The following is a 27515-nucleotide window of genomic DNA, read 5'->3' on the forward strand; positions in this document are numbered from 1 at the left end:
CGTAGAAACATTGTAATTAAAATTAGTCTTCTTGTTATTAAAACCCAAATTTAATTTTCTTTATTACATCTAACTAGCTTCCTTTTTCCTATACCCTTGCTAGCTTCCTTTTTTCCTATACGTAATCAAGTAAAACGAAAAACGTACATTATAACGATAGAACAATATAACAATAATGACAAAATATATTATTGTAACAATATAATGACAAAATATCTAAATTTCAATATAATTTATATTTATTGACACATAATATAATTATAAAAAACTACGCAGGTAGACGACTCAATCGTAGCATGGGTGCCACCGCGAACAGGAGCAGCAGCGGATACGTGAGCTGCAGCGAATGCAGCTACGACTCCGAGTCGTGTACATGCGTTTCGGCGGATAAGTGCTACTGCTCGTTGTCTAGAAGGGTACAGGCTACGCCTGCGCCAGGAAATACGGTTGTTTGCGCCTGCGACACTGACAGTTGCTCCGAGAGCAACAAGTGTTACTGCGCAAGAAAGCCGATACAACCGACTATACTGGAGCAACTCAGGCAGAAGGGAATCGTGCCATCGGAGAGCACGCTTAGTAGAGGAGACAGTTCCGAGAGGATCCGAGGTTCGAAATTGGCTGGTAGTCATAGTTCATCGCGCAACACCGACTTCCTCAAGGTGGCTAAGGAATTTTACGTTAGTGATTAGTCGTATTTTATTTTACAGCCGTATTAAAATTTGTCTGCACAAATTTCTATTGCAGAACCGATCATCGCCGGCTTGCGGTAGTTCGGATAACTTGGCCTTAGACTACGATCTCTTTAGCCCAGGGAGAAGATCTCAGCAGTCGTCCGGCAGCGAGAAAGTCCTCGTGGTCAGCGCGAGAGATACTCAGGGTCGTTTGGTTTACGTCGGTGGTGCGGAACGAGATAAAAAGTATTCCTCTCGCGGTAACGGGAGATCCGGAGCGCATCACGAAGCACTCTCCATAAAAAAAAGCGCGGAGATCGCCGCAGTTTTTGGTGCTGGCGAGACCAATCGGATCTCAAGAAGAACTAGTAACGCGTCGAGCATAAGAAGTTCGATTAGTCTCGAAGCTGGACTGGGCTATTTACCTTGATGAAAGTATCCGAATTATCTCCAACGGTATAATCTCGCATATTTAATATTTAATATTATGATATTATACGTGTTCGTGTAACATCTTGCCATTTCGCACTACCGAAAAAGGATTATTTACGAACATATCGTGATTTAATTAGTCGTTTCTCGATAAATAATATGCAACTACTTATTTGTACCTGTTTTCATCTTGACAGATTTTAGCGTGTAAATTACAGTAAATGCAAAATTATTTATATACTTTATTCTAATTTTGAAGACTATAACGTTTACTGTAAGCGATAAAGATCAAGTTGATTTTTTTTTTTTTTTTGCTACGTTGGACCTGATAGCTTATTTTTAATGATATGGGACAGTGCAATATGAGAAATATGAAAAGTCGAATGTATTATAAATTACCATTTTCGTTTCTTCATTAGATAAGTATTATGTATACACTGTATGTGCAATACCTGTAGAATATTATATAGGGTATATTAAAAGTTCGGCAACAGTCAAATACCTCAAAAGCAAAGCATTTTTGAAAAAAATGTTTCAGGTAAAAATTGTACGATTTAAAAGGATCTACTTATTTAAAAAGATCTACACATCTGTTTGAATTAATTTTTAGTGTAAAAATTAAAATAAGAGCAACAACTTTCTATGGTCTTGACAAATGTTATCCAGGGCATGACCCTGAATAACATTCAAGAGGTTTTAGCCGTCGATCGGACACCTTGGGTAATGCTAATGCTGGTAGTACTTTAAGCCTCATAATTCGAAAAGTACTTAATGAAAATGAACTTTATTGTAGTATATTGAAAAGCGCGCTCTTGAGATGAACCACAAGATTATACAATAAAAATAGGGGGGGAAGGGGGATTCCGTTAAAAAAATCGATTTGACCTTGATCGAATCTTGGGCGACGCATTCCAAGGTCAAACGGATGTAATCAGTAAGTAGATCTTTCTAAACCCTACAATTTTTGTGAAACATTTTTCTCAAAAGTTCTTTGCTTTCGAGATATTCGACTGTTGCCGGACTTTTGATACATTCTGTATGTACTTATAATATAATTTTTTGCACTATGTATTGCTAATAAACTCTTTATCCATTTTATGGAACATCTCCGTGTATGCAGACGGCACTTCTACTTCCTTCAAATTGTCCAAACCGATTTCTTTTTCAGTTCTGTAATAAAAAAATACAAATTTCTTTTATGTAAAAAATTACAATTAATTGGAATGTGGAATTTTATTTTATATCACAAATATTTACTTTATCAAAATATCTACGACATTTTCACATGCCAATAAACAGTTCTTATCCTTTTCCCATTTATGAAGCTCTCTAAGTATGAGATATGTATTTGCTTCTCTCAACATTTCTCTAGCCACTTTTGTTGCACAGAGTTGATTTAATGCTTCTAAAAGCATAAGTCTGAAATAACATAATAATAATATTATTGTCTTATTTGCATTAATTTCATGAATCATTCCTCTGTCAATCTATAACTTGCCTTATATCTGGATCAGTCTCTCGAGTTTTTGTTTCAGGAAGATATTGTAAGTTAATTGGCAATTTAGACATATCTTCATCATCAAATTCTTCTGGACCAGCAAGTGGTAATAACAGGTATGATAATAAATCTATTTCGGGACTTAACAACCACACATGATTTTCTGTGTCAAAAGTGCAATTTTTTAAAGTACCGACAATACCACCTCGTCTAATTAGACTGTCAGAATACTCTGTGAATGGTAGAATCAGTTGAATAACGCAACGGTTTCGATCCATGAAATACCTATAATAAAACACATTTATTTACAATATAATTTACTGAAATAGAAATCAATTAAATGATACCTTCTTATACGTGGCGATCGACTTAGATTACTAAAAATAGGTCCAAGATAATGCAATTTATTGCCTTTAGTATTGTACTGTTTTGCAGTAAATACAGATAATATTTCATCCCAAGAGTAACCACTTTGTTCAATAAGTGTTATCATTCGATCTATTAGATGAAACGGTCTAGTCATATTAGAAAGTATCATACAACATAAATCTGCTATAACACTAGATTTATCAGTTACAGCCCTGTAAAAATAACATGATACAGATAAAAAAAATATTTGATACAAATAGAATAAAACAGCAATAAGTAAACAATAATATATTACCTTAAACAAACTTTTATTAAATTCTGACTGAATTCTTGGGTAACCAAATCTGTCAAAAATAAACTGTGTAAATATCTGCTACAAATTTTATTCGCCAACAGCAAAAAGAATCTTATTTTGTAATTATTCAAAATGATTTATTTATTTTATAACTAAATTCTTTTCATTTTATGTTGTCAATTTGTCATCAGATTAAATCATCGAAAGTTTGGCTGACAGAACAGAAGTTTAATGCAAATACATACAATTGATGTCAATTAATTGAATCTGTTATCAATGCGCTATTATATCGCTAATGTTTTACTTACCAGACTTATTAATCTCTGTTGAGTTACTTGACTCTGAAATAATCAACATTGCATTAGTTCCTGATTCATCTCCAGTAATATTTACTAATATCTGTGCAGCACATTTGCTAATGGCAGCACAAGAATCTTGTACAAAGGTAACAAGTTGTATCAATATTTCTGGTAGCTTCAACAGGAGTTCCCGGCCATCGGTAGTTGCTGTTACACCTGTATACATTTTGAATGATCTGTCAAGGTTTTTGTAAAGTGTAAAATATATAAAATATATAAAAATTACATACGGAGCACGTGATTCAATGCACAGATTTTTACATCAAATCGGGTATTAGGGCTTAAATATTTAGAAATTTCTTGTAAGGACTCCATTATTTTTAATATACGTATTTAGACGTGTAATTGTCAATTTGTTACATGAAAATTCTGTAGTTCAAACCTTTAAAAACTGTATTTTTACACACAAAAAATAGTGATTCCAACTACCAACTCAAATACACATGTTTGACTAAAGTGAAAATTGTGCTACCATTAGCCCTCTATGTAATATACGCGTATAAGTTGACAGTAGTTTTTGAATGAATTATTACTATATGATGGTATATACCACCTGATAATAAAGAATAGAGTTCTCGTCCATATACAAGATATTTACGAAATTTGATTATCTGTAAAAACAGTTCTAATGAAAAAAATCCTCATCTCACATCTTTTTTAAAAATTTGTTATATTTTTTATGTAAAATTTTACATGAAAATTTCTGATAAAATACCTTAAACTTTTTCAGGGTATATAAATTTTCTTTAGAAATTATAGAATTAAAAATCTCAGAAATTTTAGAATTTATATATATTATTTCAGAATTTATTTATATGAAGAATCTTCTAGAAAATAATTTATATTTTCTCGGTACCTCTAAAAAATGTTTTAAATAAAAAATTCATATACTAGTAAAAAATTTGAGAATTTTTATAAAACACAAAAAATTGGATAAGTTACAAGAATTCTAAGAAAAATTTTTCATCAAAAAATTAAAAATTACAAAGTATAATTAGTTGCATAAATGCTGGTTTTTTTGGAAAAAGAAAAATTAATTTCAAAATCTCATTCATCAAAAGACATTTAATTAATACACTCCTCGCAACAATTTATTAACATACGTGCCCAAGTAATTTTGAACCACTGTGAATAAAGTACATTGTTTAATAAATGAGATGCTAAATAAGAAATAGAAAACAGAGATAAAAAAATACTTATTAAATAAAGAGTCGTTTTCTTTGTCTATGTTAAACTTTTTAGCATTATATACGATATATTTAATGTATACTAACATTTTCGATCGCTGATAATGTAGTTCGACGTGATGATCCATGCTTCGCTTATCGTCCGCTTCTCCGCAGTCGGCGATGTAACGTAACGACTAAACTAACCTAAGAAAATTGTTTACATGCCGTAGCATTTTAAAAGTGCACGTTTTGTCAATACTTTCGAACAATGGCAAATCTCTGCGACGAAAAAGTAACGCGTATGGAAGATATATTGGATACAGCATCGGTGCTGAATAAACCTACATTAGAGCCGTTGCCTAATACCGAGAAACGCGAGAGGCAAAATATTCCACGAGGCAAACCAAAATCTGGTAGGATATGGAAGGAAGAAAAAACGAAGTAAGTTACAATTTCAATAACAATAATATAATTATTCATAACATAATTCTTCAGTAGTTATCAATTCTTCTTCAACTATTATCATTCGAGAAAAACTATGATTTAGATATTGATTATTTCCTAGGTTTGTTACAGTTGCAATTTTTAACAAGGAATCTCTGGTGAAAATTTTTCTCAGAATTTTTCATATAATTTTTATAATTTTCTCATATTTTTTATATGAATTGGAACACTTCTCAGAAAATCTACAGTCTCAGAATCTTTTCTTAGAATTTTTTTTATGTTATTATGAATATATATATTATTATGAATAAATATCATAAGATTTCTAAGATTTTTGTAAGATAATTTCTGATAAAGTTATAAAATCTAAAAAATTAAAAAATATTTTTAAAAAATAATGAGGTGAGAAATCTCAGAATATTTCAGAATTCATATGTATGAAAAATTCTGAGGAAAGATGTGAACTTTCCGAATATTTCCGAGTATATCCGAAAAATGTTCTAATTCGTATAAAAATTATAAGAAAAATTTTCACCAGAGATTGTATAATAAGTTCTTTGACAATTTTTACTTGGAAGCTTTGCTTGACAACAAATTACTCCAGTATTACTGAACTATCTAATATCCCATTCATAATATAATTTTAGTTAATAGAACAAAAATTTTTGTTACTTTTTAAATTTCTGCCGAATAATTATTAACTATTCCTAACGTTTTGTCTAATGAGCAAAAAAAATATAAATTAGTGATGCAAATGTTTGTTTGCAGATTTTCTTCTATAATTAAAACACGTGGAATTCGACAGTCATTTGCTAAGAAACAAAAGTTAAGAGAAGATTTGAAACGCGTTAAAGAGATGTCAAGGGCAATCAAGGCAGAAAAGCAAGCAGAAAAGGAGGCCAAGAAGCAACGAAGGAGAGAAAATTTAAAAAGGGCAGAAGAAAATAGAAAAAAGAGCGAAATTGTGCAAGTTGTAAGTCAATGTTAATATAATTTTTATAACAAGGCATGCATTTATTGGATATATTTTAAAAATCCTTATTCTTATTGTATGGGTCATTTTCAGATTAAAAATACTGCAAAGATAAAAAGGATGAAGAAAAAACAATTAAGAATGATTGAAAAGAGAGACACAACTAATATGTAACATTGAATAAAATCATGTAAATAGAGTACTTAAATACATAACATTATAATTGTTTGTTAGACAATCATTTTTAACAAAAAAAAAGTCCTTTATTCAGCGCATATAGATCTCATTATTCTAAAAGAAAGTCTTAATTTTTTAATAATTTTTCTTTTTCTTCTTTTTCACGTGCAATTTGCATGACTACAAAATCTTGAAGTTCCATTTCCAGTTTGGAAATCTGATTACATCTTATCTGTAATATAAGTGAATTATAAGTATCTGTAGATTGCAAATATAGCTTACTTTGAGACGTACATTTGTTTTTACCCATTTTGGTAGATAATTGATGTTCTGTTGCAGCTCAAATCTATAAATTATCGTAATGTTATTAAGTTTGAACTATTTCTAAATATTTATACCTTTATATTATACATACCTTTTATCTACTAGTAGTACAGCACCCCAATCATTTTTATGCCTGACACAACGACCTATTGCCTGATTTAGCGCTCTAAACGCATTTACAGTATACCACTCGCTACCAGATAGCAACTGTCTAGATTCATTAGATTTATTCAAGTTATTATACTCCATTTTCATGGCTACATCACTGCTTTGTAAAAGATACGGTATGCCAATCTAATAGACGTAAAGATATAATATTAGAAATGTGTGTGTGTTGTGTGTGTGTGTGTGTGTGTGTGTGTGTGTGTACATGTGATATATAAATAAAATCAATATTAAAAATGTTCCTTACTGCTAATACGCAACGAGCCTCATTATCACTGAAATCTATTCCTTCCGCCACCTTTGCTCTAAAAACTGCAAAGAAAATAGCTCCGCATGCTGTTCGATACTGTTCAGACGGCGATTCTTCAATCACACTACGATACGCTTTCATGACTGGGTTTAGATCCTTTTCATATTTCGGCTCCACAAAAATTGTCTTCAAGTTGGAGAGTTTTTCCCATATGCCGTTATTCTTCCATCTATTGTGTATGGTGTTCATTGCCTTGTAAGACGAAAAAAAACATAGTACACCATATGGCACCGCGTCACATACTTGAAGAACCAAATTACCGAGTTCGTCCTGTTAGAATGAAAATTGTTCAGATATTCGTATACATATAGCGTGAATATATCTAAAATAAAATCATTAACAATCCGTTACCTGAAAAGCCCAGGTGTTCACCTGATCATATGTGGCTTTTAAAGGTTTTCCACTTAGTCCCTGTGTTATGTATCTTATATATAATTGATTCTTCGGTATAATATGATCAGGATTGATTATATATGAGAATTTTGTCCCGAGTTCGCTTTGATACGACACAGTTGGCGTCAAAGTACCTGAAGCGAGTATCACAGAACGAACTTCATGAGCCAAAGGCGCAAAAACTATAGCTGGATTCATACATTTCAATATCATAGTTCGTACTTTGGTCAATTTTTTGGTTGTCGAGATCCAGTCATTTTCGGTTACCTGATAAAAAAATTATTGCATGATGTTTGATACAATTATTAGATTAATCGTAATTACACAAACGAATTGCTCAGACATACCTTTTCAATAAATTCATTCGTTTCTATGATACACATCCTATAGTCATCAACCTTATCTGATGCAATCATTTGCATACCGAAACAGAGATACTCAAGAAGTTTCCTACTTTCTTGCGAAATAGTGGGCTTTATGTTTTTAGAATTCTCTTCTTTCATATTTTCCTTGAAATCTTCTATAGCTATCTTACTAGCAGTAATAAAATTGGGAAATCTAGGACATCCGATGTTATTTACGTCGAGCAATTCTCGGAATACGCTACCAACCCAATGCTTACTGACCATTTCGTTACGATCCTAAAGCATATACATTTTACTACAATAAGTAAAAATAACTATTTCATAGTACGTTAATAAATACCTAAGGTACGAAATGGAAGTTTAAATAAATCATAATGACACGCAAAATTAATGTAAGAACAACAATTAATGTTTTATTTTTTGATAAGTATATATATATATGCTCACATTATCTTTGACTTCAACATCGTTAAGAAATTTTATGAGATCTGTGAGATATTCGTGTATGATAGCGTAAGTGTTACTCTTATAGTCCATGTCCAAAAAATGTTTGCATTCTTTAACGGCAATTATGAGCTTGTCATCTCTGATATCCACAGTGGCAGCTTCTCGACATATATTCTCAATATTGTGAGCCTCATCGAGAATCACAATATTATCTCTTAAATTGATTTGCATCTATATATTTTAATTATATAATTATTTGTTACATCTATTGTTAAATATTTAATACTGTGGAAAATATTATAGTACTTATGCATTTAAGATGAAGAGAGATTTAAACTGTTAAGCATCCCTATTGATGAATTATTTTTAATGTAATTATTTAGAGATATTTACTGATTCTAAATACTTTATTAGTAATAATTTAATTTTGCTTACGCTTTCGCGAATTTCTGGATACAGGATGTAATTGTACGGACAAAAGATAATTTCTGCGTCAGCCATCAAAACTCTTGCACCGAAATATGGGCAGGACCCGACTTTTTTGCCTAATGACACCAAGTCTTCAATATCCCAAGGCGTGTCCATGTCACTAAATATTGTCGGTTTCTTCTTTGCATCGTCATTATAATATTTGCATTTTTTAACCTACGCGTATAAATAATATATCATTGTATGTATAATTATTTAACTTTTAAACTTCTACGAATATGGTATAACATTTATAGAAACCTTAAGCCTGGGATCAAGTAATTCGTTACACAATTTGTCCTTGTTCTTATCAGTTTCCTGAATGCATGTTTTTTTTCGGCTGCTCAATATAGTCATCCTAGAAAGAAATAATCATTTATTATACATTCATTGAATAGAACGAATACTTCGCATGTTCTTTTACCTCTTATGCCTGTACGCGGTCTTCTTAAATTCTTTGACTACCTGCTCGAGTTGCCCGTGAGTTCGCGATCCATAAAATATTTTTGGCACTTTCCTTGTTCTATAGTAAATAAATATTCAATTTTCTTACTATTCAATCTAGACATATAGAGAACGTTTGAAATGCTATATATTTAATAACGCACTTACTTGTTTTTCGACAAAATTTGGTCAAGCAATTTTTCATCAAAATATTGCGACGAGTTTAAAAAGAAATTTTCAGTATCATCGTCGTCGTTGCGTAAGCTCTCTATTAAATAAGACAATTATTAACCTACTGTATTTATAAGAGTTCTTACTGACAAAACATAAAACCAATATCTTGAAAGAAATAACAATTTTTAAGAGAATAATTTTTTTCGTATATATTTCATCGAGAAAAATAAATTTTATTCCCGCGAATACTGAATTAAAAGGTACGGAGATGTATGTGTTCCTGGCATTGAGGAAGCGAGCGAGAGGCGAAGAGACGAGCGTAGAGGATGTCAAAACATTACGAATGCTGGCACGTGAAAGGGCACGAATCCATTGAACGGGATCAATAGGAAGGTTTAATTCTCTCGTAGAGCGCTGTGCAGTCTCGACAACAAGCCGGCTACTCGAAGAAGGCATTGAAAGGGAAGCCAATGGAATCGCTCTTAATCCTTTCGTACAATTTACAGAGCCGTAAAAATAGAAATGACTCTCAATGACATCGAGAGCCGACAAAACGGCTCGAGATTTTAGTCGTAATCGGATTTACAACGGATGAATCTACGGCAAATAAGATCTCGGTATCTCACATCCTTGCAAAACTAGTTTCAAGTTTCATCCGAGTTATCTAGAGACACGCATTCTCTGGCTTTTTGCTTCGTATTGAGAAAAAAAAAAAAACAAAAACAAAAAAGAAAAAAAGAAACAAAAACGTATAATTAAGATGTGCATTATTAGAGGGAACGGTCGTAAAGAGTAAAGATTTCGAGACGTATCGTCGCGTGTCGTATTTTGTCTCTAGGATGTTCTTCTCGTACAACAATACGAGAGAGAGTAAAAGAGATGTGTGTTATTTATCCGCGAGATATTATTACGTCGCTTCACAATGTGCACCCCTAACCACGTACACGTACGCGCGAGTACGTAGTAGGTACTAACATTGCGCCATTGCGTCGGACTACCCCCTAATTCCTCCTAGCGTTCTGTTCTCTGTGCAGACGCGCTACAGCGTGTTTCTTTTTTTTTTTTCTTTCTTTCTTTCTTTCTTTCTTTCTTTTTTCTGCTACACACGGGCGCGCGCTCGTGTGTGCACTTTGCTCCGACGACGGCGGTTTCCATCGGCGCGGTGTGGCGCGGCGAGGAGCAGAGGGTGGTACGGTAGCACGGGCAAGGGGGTCTGATTGGCGACGGGGTGAGAAGAGAGGCTAAGACAGGAAAAGCGAGACGGGGCCAATCAGAGCGCGGACTTCGAGGGTGTCGTTGCCAGGCAACGAAACACACCCCAACACCCAAGGGGAGAAAACCCCCGGGGGATACATCATCCAGCGATACAGTCGGCGCTGAAAGTTATCGCACCCTTGAGAGATAGAGAGGCGCACCCTTTTAACCTTGCGAGCCTGAATTTTAACACGGATCGTCGAGCGGCGCTGAATTCGATTCAGCAAAAAATTAATTCTAATCTTTTACAGAAGATATATTAAATTCGACCTTCCGATCGCGACTGGCCGGGCTTGAATTGCGCAAATCCAACGCGAAAGTAATCATCGCGTTCCATATCATTGAACGATCGAGAATCCTACCTACGTAGTTACGTTTAACTACGATATACGGAGAAAACAAATTTCACGCCGTAAGTTCGATTCACGTCACCTTTCCATATAAAAATCACCGTACCCTTCAAATAAAAAAAAAAATAAAAAAAAAAAAGTATCAAGTCAGCCACACACAGTCCAATCTAATCGCGCAGTTTCGATCCATTCTACGTCCATTCAGGATTACAACATCCAAGCATGAATGAACTCGTTTCACGTCGATCACTCGCGCTTGCTGTTGCATTCCCTCCTCCCCCGCGCAGCCTCTGCTACTCCACGATCCCTCCCGCAGTACTCGTTCCATCTCTTTCTCCTCTTTCTCTCGTTTTCGCTATATACTGAATAAACAGTTGATCCGCGTACATAAAGGCCGTGATTCTTCCCTTTTTTTCCCCTTTTTTTCGTACTCGCCGCGGTGCCCGCTTCCGATCCTATCGCCACGCACGAATTTGACTCCTCCACTGGCATTAATTAACCGAATTGTTGTCATTCTATCGATCGCTCGACGATTATTCTACAATTATTCCACATTCGTTCCTGTATTTTAAAACCGCGTTAGCTGGCCGCGGTAACCTCATGAATGGATCCGCGTTTACAGAATTGCATTCCGATGCGTCTTCTACGGATCGTCGTTCCCGATGACAGGCGTCTTCTGTTTTGCCGCGATGCAGCTGGCATGGCAAACACGGTCCGGCCGGATCGTCCAGTTTATTCCAAACGTGGCTCCGCCACGTCTCGGAACCCGAGAGTGCTCAAGCTACTTCAACGCCATTGAAATGCGTCGATACTTTGCTTCCAATATATCGAGTATTTGTTTTTACACGAACGCATATATAGGACGTTAAAAATCCTATCCCGTAGACAATAGTTCTGAATGTACTCTTTTATTTTACTATCATATTAATAATCTTCTTCTTATTGATTTTTCTTTTTCCAAGGGAGATACTTCAATATAAATGAAACTTCCGGGTATAATTAAATATGTTTATACTTCGGTATATAAGTAAAAATTCGTCAATGACACGCTTAAATTTATATTTAATATATTAAATTATACTCAATTTGAATTGTTTATAAACATTTCTTAGGTCGTCACTAGTCTTACTCAATACGTCGTTAATTTAGCTAAAATAATAAAATTAAATCATTCAGCTCAAGAAATGTGTTAAATCTGACTACAATTTAATTTATTATTTAAGTGCATACGTTAATATGACGTTGTTTACTTTGGAAATAAGCAATTCAACTAGAAAAATGAATTTTTAACATTTTGACACATAGAAGTTAAAAATAATAAAATGTTATTTGATTCCAAGAATTGAGTTATTGTTGCTTCATTGATATTATATTTAACAATGTACATTCGATTTAGAGTTTTACACAACTAAACGTGTCTCATTTATAATTAAAAAAATAAAAAAAAAAACAAAATGCAGTAAAACACTAGGATATAAAAGCCTTCTCGAAAGCTGAGGGTTCTTTTAACTAAAACACATATAATTAATTGGAGCATTTATCATCGATGATTGTGAGTTTCTTGCGACATCAAGGGAGTGAGTTGAATGTCAAGTGCCAATTAGCTCGTGGCTATGGCTTGATTTTAGGAAATCGTTGCTAATTGGTCGGGATTGTGGTGCTTTATGAAACTTTGTGGCCAAATGAGACAAAAGCCGAAGTCCTTCCTAATATCCGCCAATTCCGCGGGATTGTAGGGTGGGCAACTTTGTGACTTCGAGAATGTTTGATAAAGGGACTCCGACAAAAGGAAGATCGTGCGAAGTTTCATCGAGATCGGCTTTTCGATATAATTAGCGAAATTAACGCTGCCATCAACTAACCAATTCTGAATACCGACAGACATTTTTTACGGCGCGGATCATTAAATTCGCGTAACACCGAAACCGCAACTCGCATTTTGAGTGAAACACCGATGTTCTTTTTAATCAATATGGGGAAGTGTTGTTAACCATTAATTATTATATATAGACTACCGATATTGGATGCCAAATTTTCGTTAAAGTGATGTTGTAAAAAAGATGCAGCAATTTGAGAATATAAAGAATGATACAAAACACTCTAAGACTTTAATATTTGAATTTGTAAAAAGTTTTATAATTAAGTAAAAAATACACAATGTTCCTTTAAAATATTAAATATTTCGAGAAACATGCGTATGGATGAGATTATATATCGTATGCTTATTACATAAAACGTAAAATTTTACAAGTAAAAAGAAACACAGATCTTTATAATTTTCTTCATTTCGATGTAAACGTATTAAATGTACTCAAACAACGCGATGATCAAAAACTAAAAATGACAGCTTACATCAAAAGATTATACTGACATTAGGACGTTATATTGTGTGAAATATAAAATTGAGAAATATCAAAAGTAACAATAGTTGTAACAGAAATGATAAGAAAGAGAAAAAAAAAAGAAAAACAGCAAGGGGAGACACGAGTTCAAAATACGAAATCTTATTTAGTTATAAAATAACTTAAAAAAAACAAAATAAAATTCGAAGATACTAAAAAAGAAAAAATATCGATTAAAAAATGAATTATGATAGAAGATACAGATGAAAAAAAGAGAAACAATAATACAAATTCCAAAAAAAAAACAAAAACCAAGACCGGCATTTAGCTATATAACAAAGAGAATGGAGAAATGGCGAAGAAGGAGCGAAAAAAAGAAGACAAAAAAGCACGAGGAGATAAAGAAGAAAACCGTCAAAGAGAGACGCATGAGGATATCGAAAGACTCTCTTTGGCGACGAGAACGGCAGCGCGAACGACGCGCGCGACGAGGAAGGGGTAGCGAAGTGCCGAGGGATAGGGAATCGGCGTTTGGTTGAGGGGGTTGGGCGAGGGTTCGGTCGCCATGGCGACAAGCAGCCCCCGGGACCCTCGCAGCTCGTTGCCGGGGTTGGTCGAAAAGGGTGGGCCAGGGCGTCCGCCGGGCAGGTTAGGCTGGGCACGCAGCCCGAATGTCACTCGGTACAAGGGAACACAAGGATGTCCTTCGGACGCGATGGGGAGCAGAGCGAATGCGACGAAGAGGGTGGCGGCGGCGGTGGGAGGAAGAGGAAAACGAGGAAGAGGAGGAGGAGGACGAGGAGGTGGAGGTGACGGCGGCGGGGAGACCGCCGCGGCCCAAGATGGCCGACGACGCGACACCCACCATGTCAATAACACCCTTCTTCAGCGCAGACCGACCCCTTCCCGACCCGCTCCCACTTCCGGCTACCCCCCGCGCATCACCGGCACCCCCTCGTCGTCCTTCATCGCCCGCCCCCATAGCCGACTTTCGTAACCATCGACGCTTCGCGTCGAGGACGAAATATCTTGCCACCGTTTCCCCGGCTTCTTGCCTCTGTCGGTAATTAACGCGACCTTCCTGCCGCCGGAAAAGTGTAAAGGGACGCTTGGGGCGTACAGCTTGGACGACGGGGTGCGCACGCGGGGGGGGGGGGGGGTGGACGACGGGGACCATTGCGAGCGAGGGCGTAATTCCGTTAAGTGTCTTCGTAAACTTCGTTAGCTGCATTTCCCGACATTACCCACCCTACCGCGCTGCCGCGCAACCCCCGAACACGTCTCCCGCGGGGCGGAATATGAGGACGCGAACGACACAACGACAACGACAACGACAACGACAACGACGGTGGCCGCCGCCGCCGCCGTATGGTCGGTAATGTTACCGCCGATAGGTTGCGTCGAATTGGTTTTTCAGAGTTGCGTAATGGACGGAAATCGAGCGCGAAAATATATTCCATCGCGCGCTTCAACGCCAGCTATTAAAAGCCTAATAACGTCGAGATACTCGTCGCAACGTTCGAATTTCAACGCTGAAAAAATACCTTATGCCTTTCGCATGAAATCGCGCTCCTCTGCGATTAAATTTTCTTTCCTTCTTAACACCTAACATTTAACGCAACAGAGAAATATCGTTATCCCTATATTTTGTTTTTGTTCTCTCGAGCTACATTCAGATATCCATCCAAGTGCCACCTATATATGCCTCACCCATCATTTTATCCTTGTTGCTCGCTAAATGTTAAACAAAGATAAAATAATACCTGGGCAGCACTCGGATGGGAATCTGCACGCGTCCTCGAAAGTTAACGGAAAAATTCGAACGTAACAGCACACTCGTGCAAAAGCGCACTAATCAAAGAGTAAATGATTCCGTTATTGAATCATACATCAGTCCGATACACTCGATCACATTGAGATGTGCGGGCATGCTGATATTATTTCGAGAGCTCATGAATAATGAACAACGCGTATTAGTGTTGCAAATGTAACATTAGTTACATTCAAATCGAAGATAATGATAATCATTAACCGTAATTTACAAATAATATATGAGTTGATTATGCCAGAATGCGCAGTAATTTTCACCGGAGCAAATCCGCGTGCGGTTTCGCGATTGCTAACGAACCGAAAACTATAGTCTGCATTGCGATGCACCGTTAAATCACTTTTATAATTCATTATACTGCCGACATTCGTTAACTGTCCGTGACTGAAGCGGATAATCGAGTGTCTTTTTCTTCGTTTTTACATAATTATATTTTATTGGTTCATGCCATCGTTGGAAACTTTGTACGAATCCTTAAAGTGTTTAATGAATACGTCATTAACCCTTAAACGCTACATTAGAGAAATACACTTGAGTATGACATGCCTAACTCAATTCGATTGCTTATAACCTTCATAAAAATGATAAAAATATTTTATAAACAATTTTCTTTTCAATCAAAGCGCCAGATATCAAGAAACATAATGATACCAAGCAAATGTACGTATCTTTATTCGTAAGAAAAGATTAAAAGAGCAATAGAAAAAAAAGTTGAAAAAAGAAAAGTGTGCCATATCAAAGAAGCATTAAAAGGATTAAGAAAGTAATATATCCTCTGCGAAGCATAATTAATTCTCATTGATTAAAATCAGGTTAAAAGTTCGAACTCTAAAGGTTAGAACTGCGCAAAATATCGTTGTTGGTAATCTTCAAAAGCGTAAGATCTTCCAACAGCAAAATGTATTGATTGCACAAATACATTCGTCATGCCGTTACACGTTAAATTCTTGAGAGTATCCTTCTCGTTCGCGATAAAGAAGCACGCCGCGGGCAGATGCTAGCAGATCGGGATGCTGTATTAAATATAATAACTGTGGCGGGTTTTCGCGCTTGAACTGCTCGAATTATGTAACATCATATTCGCTTTGTGCTTTTCGAGTATCGCCAACTACAATAGGAGCAGACACCTGGAACGCTCGCGCAACATTTCATTTCGTGTCCGAGGATACAATGTATCCACTAAACCACGTAAAACTAACGGAAATCTCTCTCTCTTTCGACCAACACGGTAATTTCATTAACAAACGCGTCAACGTATCCGACCGTGTGTTAACGTAACAGGTAAAACAAGCGAATTTCGGACGAACGACATTTTTGACCAATCAACGGAATGTATTGACTAGAAATAACACAAAAGAATTTTCTTTCTCTGTTAGACTCACCTGTATCCATTTCATCGCTCTTTTCTCGGCGTATTTTCTCTGAAACAGAAAAAATATTATATATTATTTAAAAATAACAAAAATCCTTAACAAAAATGTGCTTCTTTGAAGAATAAAATTTTACAATTTTAAATTACTTAGTACACTTAGATTTAAAATTTTACTCGATGCACAAATACCTAAAATATATACAAAATATATATAGTAAACAAATTATAATTAACATAACGGTATAATGAATTATCGATTTTATTCGATATGTTTTTATCCTCTAATAAATAATTTAGTTAAACTTTTTATTTATATTTATGACATTATATCAAGGAAAGAGATTGCCATCTGATCTATTTTACCATCAGTTAGACTGCCGATATGAGATTTATTAGAAGCAAAACGCGTGGAAAGGAAAAAATGAAAATTACTAAGCGCGAACCAACGCGTGGAACCAATGCGACGAAAAAAGAAATAAAAGCAATGAAAAAATCCCAAGGGCAACACAATCCTCAATGAAAAGATCCTCCACTAATAGGCATTATATTTTTCGTTCTGTACATTAGAGGCAGTTGGATTATATGGGCCTGTCAGCGGCCTAATAACTGGCCTAAGGCCCGCTCCGCATCTGATACGGAAAAAGGACCCTTTCCTATACATTGTGTGCATTAAATACTAATCGCAACGCGCGCCAGCATGATCGCGATATAATGGCATCAAGGCGTAAGCGATATACGTGTGGCAGCTTCAAAGGATGCCGACATGAAAAAAAGAAATGAAAAAAAAAAAAGAACGTCCCGTAAGACATCAATATGTGATCACCTTCGTGAGACTTCTTCCATCAATTTTATTTAATAAAGCTATATAATCTTGTAATATGTCTAAAAACTATTGACCATATTTCTCCAACTTCAAAAATCTCATAGAAACAAAAGAGAATGGAGCAGGAAACGAATAACAGCGCCCACTGTATGTACAGAATTCGTTGCATATCGCTCTTTCAACAGTTTCGAGGAAGAATAGACGTGCCAAAAATGGTATATAATCTGCTCTCGCTGTTATTAAAATAGCGCCTTCGTATTTGCAGTCGCCACGATAGAGACTATCGGCCATTTTCTGTCGCCGCATGGCGATCCCTTGTTCCAGTGCAGGTCGGCTGCTGCAATTTCCTCCCATGCTCGCCTCGAACGCGCACTCTGCCTCCAAAGGGGTTGCTAAGGCTGATACCCCAGCAGCAAGGGGTCGCCGCACAGAGGGTTCATCTCTCATGCGAGGTGGGTTGATGGCACGGAATTTCACCCCCGTGGGGTCGACCACGGAGAGATATCCCGGGATATTATCCCTCGGGAAGCCGTGTAATGAAACCGTTCCGGCACCCCCGTGGCATTATTCCCTCACCAATAGCTTACCACCCTCCACAAGGATATAGGTGCATGATATGGGGCACAGCTGCGTCTCTGTACCGATACGCCCCCTCCTTTATCACGTCGTCCCTTAGCGAAGGATAAACATAGCAAAAGCCGGCGTCAGCAACGACAGCATCATTAAGAAATCCCTGAGCTCCATTACACAGGCCCTTCACCCTTTTCAGAACCAGTCGCCATTTTTTACCAATTTCTCATGAGGGGTGCATAAAATGAATACGCGATAGAACATGGCGCGTTTGCAGAGGAAACGTTTGAAACGTACGAGTGTATTGTGCGCATGAAAATAGTAACTTCCTTTTCTTTAAATAAGATATAATTACATGATAAATTAAAACTCTTCAAGGCAGGAGAGAAAAGTGATAGAAAAAAATATTTTTAAATACACTTATACAATGTGAGAGATGCAATTTTATAGTTGTTAGAATGTAACAGAAAATCATTGTTTCGACCAGTTTATATTTAACGAAGGCGGATCAGTGAAGAGAGAAAACAGCATACTATACGGGCATCGTTATTAGTGAATCCACGTAATTGCTTTATCCCCTCATGTATCGTACCAACATTTTTCAATTCTTCCCCACATTCACAGGGACGAGATAACGAGATATCGTGTGTCGAAAGATGGTAATTTTTTTAAATAAACGCGCTATGCAAAAATTACAAGATATATGTTGCACACGCGATGAGAAGTGACCAATAATTTGCAATCGTCTTCCCAGGAAATCTAAAAAATTTTTCATTAAAAATAATTTTTTTTTAAATTCGGTCTTTTAGGTATTTTTCGCATGTTTGTTAACGATATGAATAAAGGATATTTAGACGTAACATAATAACGGTTCACCACGCGTACGAAAAAGAGATTTTCGTACACGAATGCTTTCTCTTTGAACGCACAGAGCATAGATACCGTAACGTCATATATCTTTTTGTGCCCTTTTATACGCTAACATACGTTATATGAAAAACTTCTCATTTATGTGCAATTTTTCTGCGATTCACTCGAGTCGCATCTTGCGTTCGTGTGCGCTTCATTTTCTTTTCCTCTATTCCGCTCGTATCGTTTTCCTCCAGCCATACTACTGCTAATAAATGTGTATTAATCAATAATTAATATTATATAATTATCGCAGAATATATTACGTGATGAATCGCCTATCAGAAGCTTATCTTCAAAATTTTCTCAAAACATTATGAAAGCTTTATCCCTAAAAATTATCCCTAAATTATCAAACTCTCGTCTCTCATTCTAAGGGTTATCTCGTTTCTTTTTTTAATATTCTATCATTATTTGTTAATAAATTTTTCAGAATGCAAAAATGATGAAATTGTCCCATTCAAATGTTTTTTTTTTTTTTTTAATTGAGATTTATTTTAACAATGTCTTTGGCTTTTGATGTTACTCTCTACTGAAAGATAAGATACTTTTTTCTTCATTTATAAAAGATAAAGTCATTTTTCCATTTTCATGTTGGAGAATCGTGTTATTTTTACGTTTTAAAATACGTCGAAATACAAGGACTGATAAAATTTTACAGAAAAAGATAATCAGATCTTTCATTACCTATATTGCACATTAGTGCATTTTGTTCTTGTCATCCGCACATATTAGTTTTTATTGTACGGAAATCTCTATCTCAATTCTGAATCTAACCGCGAAAGCTAGATCCACAGAAGCGTCGGCACGTTTTTTCAAATCATTGACTTTGTCCATTCAATGAAACCTACGTCCTGTAGCAATAGTTCCACGCGCGTATAGAAATGGGGGCCCGTTTCTCAAGAGCAGTCTTCACAAGAGAGCAGTTTCCGATTCGCTGTACAATAAATGACGGAAATGTCAGTCAATTAATAAGCATAACGAACCTAACTAATTTCCGCCTTTGTTCCACTGCGCGGTCCTGGATAGATGAATGAGTGGCCATTATGCGTGTATATGTGCGGTCTTTATGATTGGTCAGATCCGTATCACGACAGCCGGTTCCGCTTTTACCGGGTCGAACCGCGGCCGACGCGGCAAAATCTCGTGAACCTTTTTAATCGCGTGCACGTGCCGACGGGATATCATTTTCTTGATCCTGCATCGTCCTAACTTTCCCTCTTCTTTTTTTTCTTACGCCTGTATTTTTCGTGCCGCGGTCTTGCGACCGGCGCAATTCGCGCGTAATGGCGGAAAGAAGGAATGAGAGCAACTTGATGGCAATACAACAATCCGTCAACACTTCGTACACCGCAATGACTGTTACATTTTATATGTGTATATATATATATATATGTATATACACAAAATTTAGTAGATATATTTAAATACACTAACAATTTTGTATATTTAATCATTTAGGTACAAATATCAATTAATAACACAAGTAAAAAAGTATAATTTCATAAATACAGTGGATAACGCTGAGACAATGTTCTCATAAACAAATCCGAATGAAATGACCCACCGACTGACAAATGTGCAATCGAGAAATTTTACAGTCACAATATCATTTTGTTGAAATGCTAAAAAAAAAATGCAGGAAACTGGGAAAAAATGCAGTTCTGAAATCAGTATTTCACGTGAATACGAATCACGTTTTTATATTCATGGAAATATCCAAACACGCTAGGTGAGAAACCAATGATTATGCGTCGAACGCGCGTCGTTACGCCTTCTCTGTGCTTTCATTGTGCGATTGAAAAATATTTGCGTATATTTTCGAGCACGATTACACATTTTTTCGCCGCATCTTTTCCTGCATATTTTTAGCGATTTTTAAACATCACATACATATATCTGTAGTGAAAAAAACAGTAAAATAAAATTAAAAAGATATTATATATATATATATATATATATCTAAAATCAATTCTTCTAAATCAAACATCAAGCATTCCAATAACATTAGAAATAATAAACATTCTTTAATAACGAATAAGTAAACTCAGTTTAGCATATTACGAAAACAAGTAATAGTAATTATTGGAATCTGTACAATACATGTAGATCGTGGGATTAAATAATAAACGTTAATCGGTTTTATGGAAGCGTTTCATTTCACACATCCAAAGAATATTATTTTTATTATTTTCAACGATAACAATCGCCGCTGTCGAACAGAGCAGAAATCATTCACCGATTTCGTCCGATTACTTGAAAACTTTTCCAAAGAACTGCAAGCAATGGAGACGAAAGGGGTTGGAGATTTTACTGAAGGATCATCGCGCTTTAAACGTTTTCATTTCGTGGCATTTCTCTGGACATGAAGAGCCGCATGAAGAAAAAAAGAAAGCAGAAGGGGAAAGGTTTGCGATGGCGTCGTGGGATTCGTTGCTGATTGGACGATGGCAAGGGTACGCATTTTTAGCCACCCTTCGGATCTGCCCTCATTGTCATTTTAATTTCGATCCCCTCGGGGACCAAAGAGAGGGTGGGGCGTAACAGGGGGAACGCTATAGGAGCTACGCACCCTTGGCAAGATTGGCTCGACGACGCAGAAACTGGTTACAACGGAAACACAGTGAGATTATACCGGGTGTTCTAAGATAAAGTTAATAAAAGAATTGTACAGACAGTTATAACTTAAGATGTTATTTATTTACATATAATTTCGTTATTTCCTGTAAAAAAGCAAATATCAATGTTTATTTTGATTATTTTCCCAAAAATTGTAACTTCTTTAATATATTTTTATTACGTTTATGGTTCATATTTAAAAGAAGCTATTCTTCGTGACAGGAGCATCGTTCTTAGCATTACATAGTATATCAAAATTATTAATTTAAATATCGTCTCGCCTTAAGATTATCCTTTTCATATTTTCTTAACGTAACTATATATTTAACTTTAGGACTTTGCTTCTCGTTAACTAACGCCCGGATATAAATCTTCTATCCATAGCTGATATAGCTACCGCGACTGATCGAATATCGGTGTCGATCAAACGGCGGACGACAGGTCGTCTTGAAAACGAAAGAGTGGAGATCCCGATAGGAACAGAAACGGATTAAAAAAGAGGAAGACAGGCAGGCAGCGGGAAAGAGAGAATAAGGTAACAAAAAAATGTCGGAGAAGTAGGAAGAGGGTGGTTAAAGGGTGGCAAGCGGCAGCAGGAGGGAATGGGTACCTTTCATCCTCTTCCTCCTCCTCCTCCTCCTCCTCCTCTTGCCGAGGTTTTCCGCAGGAAGAGCACAACCCCCGGCTGCGTGTGACAGCCATTTTAATTCCGAGCCCCGAGGGGGCCCCTGATTTTCATTCCCCATGATGGAACATCACCCGCCTGCTCGCTCCCGCCACCACCTCATCCCTCTTCCATCTCTTCCCTCTATCTCCTCCTCCTCCTCTTTCTCCTCCTCATCCTATCCGGCGAAAAAGCTTTCAGACCGCATCCGCGAGCATGAGGGAGTACGGATGAGCACCATGCTCGGCGCCACGCCGGCTATCTTGGTTGTCGCATTGCGAATCAAATAAAAGCTCCGGCTGTGAGTTGCAGGGATGAACCGACGTCGTTTAATTTTGGGAATAAGAAGTTCGCGGGTAGAGCTCGAGAGCTGCTCATTTCCCACAGGCATTATTATTGACTAGTTCACGAAATCTAGCTAATGTCACAGATGCTTTATTTCCTTGTTGAGTTGCAAGAAAGGGAAATATAAAGAAATTCGCCAAATCCGTCGAAGCAGCTTCGTGTAACAGCTCGTTCGATCGTATCGACTTAATATAATTGTAATACACGCAATAAAAATAATGTTATAAGGATTCGTACAGTATAGATTATAAATATCTTCTCGTCTATTTATAACTGTGAATGAAAATCAGGATTGCACGTGATTTTTTACAAAACAAAACCATAGAATTCAACCTTTTTTTTTTAAATAAACAGACACGAAAAAATTTAATAAAAGTATATATGTATTTATGTGTGAGTACGGGCACAATTTATATATGTACCTGAATTTCTATTTATAATATAATTTTAATCATCGTGTTTTCTTTCGGAGATACCGTTCATTTTTCGTTCAAACCCCTTCAACGACGACGCGGTACTTCGTCATCATCGACTTTCTTTTTTTCTACCACAAGCTGAATTAATACTCCGGCGGAGATAGACGCACGCGAAAATTGCGTCTTTCTTCACACAGGTAGATGCCTTTTACGCGGCATGGAACGACGACGACGACCGCGCGATATCTTGCTGCAGCATCTCTCGTGCATCATCTTTTTTCCTCATTATCCTCCATACAACCCCGCGGCATCACCACGTCGTCGTCGTCGTCGTCGTCGTCGTCGTCGTCGTCGTCGTCGTCATCGTCGTCATCGCCGTCCGCCCTCGTCCTCACCGCCGCTCACTGACTCACCGGGGGCGTCTAATAATGTCGCCAGCCAGCCGTTCCACCCCCGGCTCAACTATCTATCCCTCCCTGTCACCTCCGCGCACCCCACATCACCGGATGTGCGGCTGTGGAAGGCAGCCGGAGCGTTGGGGGTGGCGGCGGGCCGCGCCATATCTGCCGCCAACAAAATGAGCCTCGCTTAGCCGGCCACCCCCGTACGCCATCCTGCCGCCAACCCCTCCGGCCGTGGGTGAAGCAGCGAGAAAACGATTCGCGCCACCGGCTAGATATCCCAACGACGAAGTTTTGCGCGAAACCGCGCAGGGAACATTGTCCCGTCTGGGCCATTGTCTCGTTTCCTGGAGAATGAAATGGCAGTATTAGAGCTTCTGATCGTTTCCTCCGATAATTCTCTGAATCGTAATCATTTTTATATTTTTCTTTTTTATCCTTTCCAATGTTTCTCATTCTTTCGCGTTTCGTCTCCGCTTCCTTTAATCATTTAAATGAATAATTCGGATTAAAAAAATTATCATTTCGCCAACCGTAAAATTGAAATCTTTTCAAAATTTAGAAATACGGTTCACTTGAAAGAAATCATTTTATTGCCAAACCTATCAAGTTTCGCGATCGAGCAAATAGATTTTTTGAGCGATAGGAGACGCGGCTTAGATTCGGGGAGGATTATTTGAAAATCGAAACTGGGTTATTGAAACTTCGTTTCGCCGCTCGCAGATCCGACAGTAAAACGATACCCTTTTCCATAGATACATTCAATTGAATATCGAAATACGTTACAACAGAGATACGCAACGTAGTATTTAGCAGAAATAGATTATATACATGTATTCCTGGTTAGAGATTGTTACAGTACTTTTTTTTTATGTATAACCCTTTTAACCCTTTTAAATTAATTACGCGTTTGAATATTACTTGATAAATTTCATTTATTGCGCCCTTACGTTTTACAAGGCGCATCGCGAGCAACAATGATAATTTTAACCATAGTTTAAAAATGACATTTTCCAGAACGATCGGTAGATACACGAGATTGTAGCATCCAATTGTGGCTTTGTATCAGCGCAACGCGACGCAACGCAGAATGTGAAATTAATTAATTTCATAATTCATAAGCAATTGTATGCAATAATGCATAAGGTTGACATAATATCCCCTAGCCGTAACGTTGCAACCTCGAAATGGCATAATTACACGCGCGATAATTTTATTATTTGTAATTACGAATGCACTGACGTTATCGTACCTGCGCTTCGATTAAAAACGTTCCATTAAAAGTACAAATCGCTACCGTTGTGAAGAAGATATAGATAAAGGAAGAAAATTATATAAAGACAAAATATATCCTGTATGCAATTGCAATTGTATGTGTGTATCATTGCAATATTAATTTTGCAGAAATATATCACGATGAAGTGCTCGATTTTGATTTTCATAAGTCGAGGCCCCAACAGTGAGGGAAGTGTATAACCTACGTATCTCCATTTGTTCCACGTGTTAAGTCTAAACTTTTTACCCATATTGTATTTTGACTTCCGATTCGCTGGTTCTCGCCCTGCAAAATGCACGACCGGCCGTCGAACGCCAACTATCAAGTAGCAATATCCTGAAGCAGACACGTGCAACCACGAACAAAGCATTCCGATTTCAGAGAGATAGTGATCAAAGTAACTTCGGTTCGTGGCCCGCGGAGCAGATCTCACGCTGTGAATGCAATTTATTGTTTCTCACTCGTAAACGCGGGCGCAATCCGGCAGCCATCGAACGACTTGTAATCGTCGACGATCAAGTAGCAATTAGAGTGGCCTCGAGTTCGAATTCTCCCTGTTCGGAAAATGGAGGCCACGGGGAGCCTTCCCGAATAAATCACTCTGTGGCCCGCTTGACTTTATGACGCGCGGAATGCTGTGTGCAAATATGGCGCTGCCGAATGGTTAAGTTCGCGCGGTGGATTATCGCATTGAAAATTTGATCAAGTGTCTGCACACACTGTACAAGTACTTTATACCCCGAGATACCGGTGTACGGCAAATTTCGAAAAGATCGATTCTAAGCAGCATCGAACGTCGAATCGTACCGCAAGCGTTTAATACTTCATTTTTCAACATATTTTTTTATGCGTGTTGGTTGATTCTCCGCAAAGTTCGGAGTATCAATATTTTATATATATAGGATATAGGATTGCATTTTCGAAATATGCAATTTACTTCGTACAAATTCTTCTCAATATGAGAATTATTTCTCTACGATTTACGAACATTTTACTGTTTTTTTTTTATATATATATTGTTATTTGTTCAAAATAGAACAGTATAAATTGGATCAATATAGTAGGCGCAACATCAAGCAAAAATCAATTTATTTTACCTAATATACATATTTATATTTAAACTCCCCCATTTATTTAACACGGATTTTATCTATTTCAACGATAATTAAATTTTAAATAGTACCAACTCAACAGGGAGAGATATGTATTCGAAATGATCATTGCAACCATTAAACATAGCGCAAAAGCGGGAACATGTCACAACCAACGTGCGAATGTTCAATATCTGCGAACGAAAGTGCAGTTGGCTGGGCGCGAGTTAGACAGGGAGTCTCTCAGATTGGATCACTCGGTAGATTATTTGGCTTTATGGTGCGGGGAATATACTATGCCAATATGACGTAGAGGGCTTGTTCACAGCGAGGGTGGTGGTAACCATGGTAACGGCGGCACCCGCGAGTGTCGGCTCCAACGCCACCAGAATCCCTCATCTCCCTCCTTGCCCAGCCACTCTCTATACTACCATCCCACCTCGCCGCCCGATAGCCCTCTAACCCTCCCTCCGCCAGCAAAGCCGCCTCTCGCTCACCCTCGTGCCAGCGTCAGCACCCTTCACTCGTCCCCCTTTGCCCCTGCTCTCTATCCTCTTCGAGGGTGAAAACCACCCCTAAAACCGTCCTGTAACAGATATACATATATACACACACGCGTATATGTATATGATATGCGCTCATACATATAAAGAGAAGAGGTATATATATTTTCTCTTTCATATATATATATATATAACATACATACATACATACATACATATATATATATATATGCATACATACACGCACACACGCGCTCACACACACATACACACGCATATACATACACGCGCGTACATATAGGCAAGCAGGATATCTACCGCTTCCACGATCAATATGGTGGACAGACGCACCGACACCCTCCAGGGGAAGGCCAACTCGATTTACGAAATTTCGTCCTTCCCTCGATTCCGCTCAGCTCTTTTTTTCAGCATACGCGGCACCGCAGAGGATGGCGTCGCGACGGCACGACTCGATATCGGGGAGCGGAGGCCAACACACGACAGAGAAATGTATTAATTGGCAATTTTTTTCCCCCCTACGTACGACGGCGCGCACTCGAGAACCCTAATCATTTGAAAAGGCAGCACGAGTCGAGAACAATGAAGTCACGTTTTGCCATCTTGCCTTTTGCGCAATTTCTTCTCTCATATATTCCGTACGATAAGAATCGCATAGGCGAACAAATTCGCCGCTGGATTCGTCGCGAGCGCAGAAGAGTGGCGTGTATCACGGAGTAGTATCAAAATAAAAATTTGTATCGAAAACGATATTTCAGACTACTGCATTAAGTCGATCGCGCGATGCGAACGGACGATTGATGGAAGCTGGAAGAGAGATAAACGTATCGCGATGAAAACGGACAGATCACGATTGATGGGATCTAAAGAACCCCCGGGGTACTTTTGCGAAGCGTTTAGTTATATTCGCTTCCTCTTTTTCCGCGGGAGTAACTACTCAATAAAAACAAACCGGCAACCGGCCGTCCGTCGATGCCGATCGCTTCAGGCCAGTTGGGATGCCCCGGATGCTGCGTCGAATTGATGTCATCGCGCACAAACGGAATTACAAGTTTACTTGTTACTTGCAATCTTTTCGAAAAGCGTTGACGCTGTTTGTTATGATGCGCAACGTTTCTATCGTCGGTCGTCCCGGATGGCAATCTTACACAACCGATTCCACATCCATTCATGTTACCGTTGGACGCAAACAATCAATCTTATGATATTTTTATGGTTATCTAGTTATATATAATGATGGAAACGTCAACAAGCATA

The 27515-nt window shown here is 37.5% G+C and overlaps 4 protein-coding genes across 5 annotated transcripts in view; 2 read left to right on the plus strand and 2 right to left on the minus strand.

Moving 5' to 3' along the window:
* LOC108752593 overlaps positions 1–1217 on the plus strand; it is an 11651-nt gene extending 10434 nt beyond the window's left edge. Inside the window, exons 7-8 of the mRNA XM_018493531.1 lie at positions 277–659; positions 745–1217. Of these exons, the coding sequence (XP_018349033.1) occupies positions 277–659; positions 745–1101 (740 nt within the window). The 3' untranslated portion in view covers positions 1102–1217. The remainder of the gene's footprint in view (positions 1–276; positions 660–744) is intronic.
* An 837-nt stretch (positions 1218–2054) lies between these two features.
* LOC108752490 (protein HGH1 homolog) lies at positions 2055–4055 on the minus strand. Of its 2 annotated transcripts, XM_018493335.1 has the most exons (7): positions 3855–4055; positions 3574–3780; positions 3266–3314; positions 2949–3182; positions 2602–2886; positions 2361–2522; positions 2055–2273 (listed from the first exon to the last, which is right to left on the minus strand). In XM_018493335.1, exons 1-7 carry the CDS (start codon positions 3937–3939, stop codon positions 2168–2170), a joined length of 1128 nt encoding a protein of 375 aa, XP_018348837.1. In that variant the 5' UTR covers positions 3940–4055; the 3' UTR covers positions 2055–2167. The 2 variants fall into 2 exon arrangements, with proteins under 2 accessions (XP_018348837.1, XP_018348838.1); XM_018493336.1 differs by lacking the exon at positions 2949–3182.
* A 924-nt stretch (positions 4056–4979) lies between these two features.
* Positions 4980–6404, plus strand: LOC108752656 (coiled-coil domain-containing protein 86). The gene is made up of 3 exons (XM_018493659.1): positions 4980–5234; positions 6006–6210; positions 6304–6404. The coding sequence occupies exons 1-3, from the start codon at positions 5062–5064 to the stop codon at positions 6382–6384; spliced, it is 459 nt and encodes a 152-aa protein (XP_018349161.1). The 5' UTR covers positions 4980–5061; the 3' UTR covers positions 6385–6404.
* Positions 6402–27515, minus strand: part of LOC108752655 (Fanconi anemia group J protein homolog) — a 49732-nt gene continuing 28618 nt past the window's right edge. The window contains exons 4-15 of the mRNA XM_018493658.1: positions 16634–16672; positions 9472–9571; positions 9284–9382; positions 9121–9217; positions 8827–9036; positions 8392–8622; positions 7927–8220; positions 7538–7846; positions 7124–7456; positions 6803–7005; positions 6682–6733; positions 6402–6619 (exon numbers count right to left, since the gene is read on the minus strand). Coding sequence (XP_018349160.1) covers positions 6515–6619; positions 6682–6733; positions 6803–7005; positions 7124–7456; positions 7538–7846; positions 7927–8220; positions 8392–8622; positions 8827–9036; positions 9121–9217; positions 9284–9382; positions 9472–9571; positions 16634–16672 — 2072 coding nt within the window. The 3' untranslated portion in view covers positions 6402–6514. The remainder of the gene's footprint in view (positions 6620–6681; positions 6734–6802; positions 7006–7123; positions 7457–7537; positions 7847–7926; positions 8221–8391; positions 8623–8826; positions 9037–9120; positions 9218–9283; positions 9383–9471; positions 9572–16633; positions 16673–27515) is intronic.

This window comes from Trachymyrmex septentrionalis, unplaced genomic scaffold (genome assembly GCF_001594115.1).
Source record: "Trachymyrmex septentrionalis isolate Tsep2-gDNA-1 unplaced genomic scaffold, Tsep1.0 scaffold60, whole genome shotgun sequence".
NCBI classification, from domain to species: Eukaryota; Metazoa; Arthropoda; class Insecta; order Hymenoptera; family Formicidae; genus Trachymyrmex; species Trachymyrmex septentrionalis.

What these genes read in the sequence shown, in the direction of transcription:
- LOC108752490 (XM_018493335.1), bottom strand. Translation starts at nt 3,939, where the DNA reads ATGGAGTCCTTACAAGAAATTTCTAAATATTTAAGCCCTAATACCCGA. An exon ending in AACAGAGATTAATAAGTCTG is followed by an intron (nt 3,315 to 3,573) that starts GTAAGTAAAACA and finishes TATTTTTGACAG; the next exon opens with ATTTGGTTACCCAAGAATTC. An exon ending in GAGACTGATCCAGATATAAG is followed by an intron (nt 2,523 to 2,601) that starts GCAAGTTATAGA and finishes ATGTTATTTCAG; the next exon opens with ACTTATGCTTTTAGAAGCAT.
- LOC108752656 (XM_018493659.1), top strand. Translation starts at nt 5,062, where the DNA reads ATGGCAAATCTCTGCGACGAAAAAGTAACGCGTATGGAAGATATATTG. An exon ending in TGGAAGGAAGAAAAAACGAA is followed by an intron (nt 5,235 to 6,005) that starts GTAAGTTACAAT and finishes GTTTGTTTGCAG; the next exon opens with ATTTTCTTCTATAATTAAAA. An exon ending in AGAGCGAAATTGTGCAAGTT is followed by an intron (nt 6,211 to 6,303) that starts GTAAGTCAATGT and finishes GGTCATTTTCAG; the next exon opens with ATTAAAAATACTGCAAAGAT.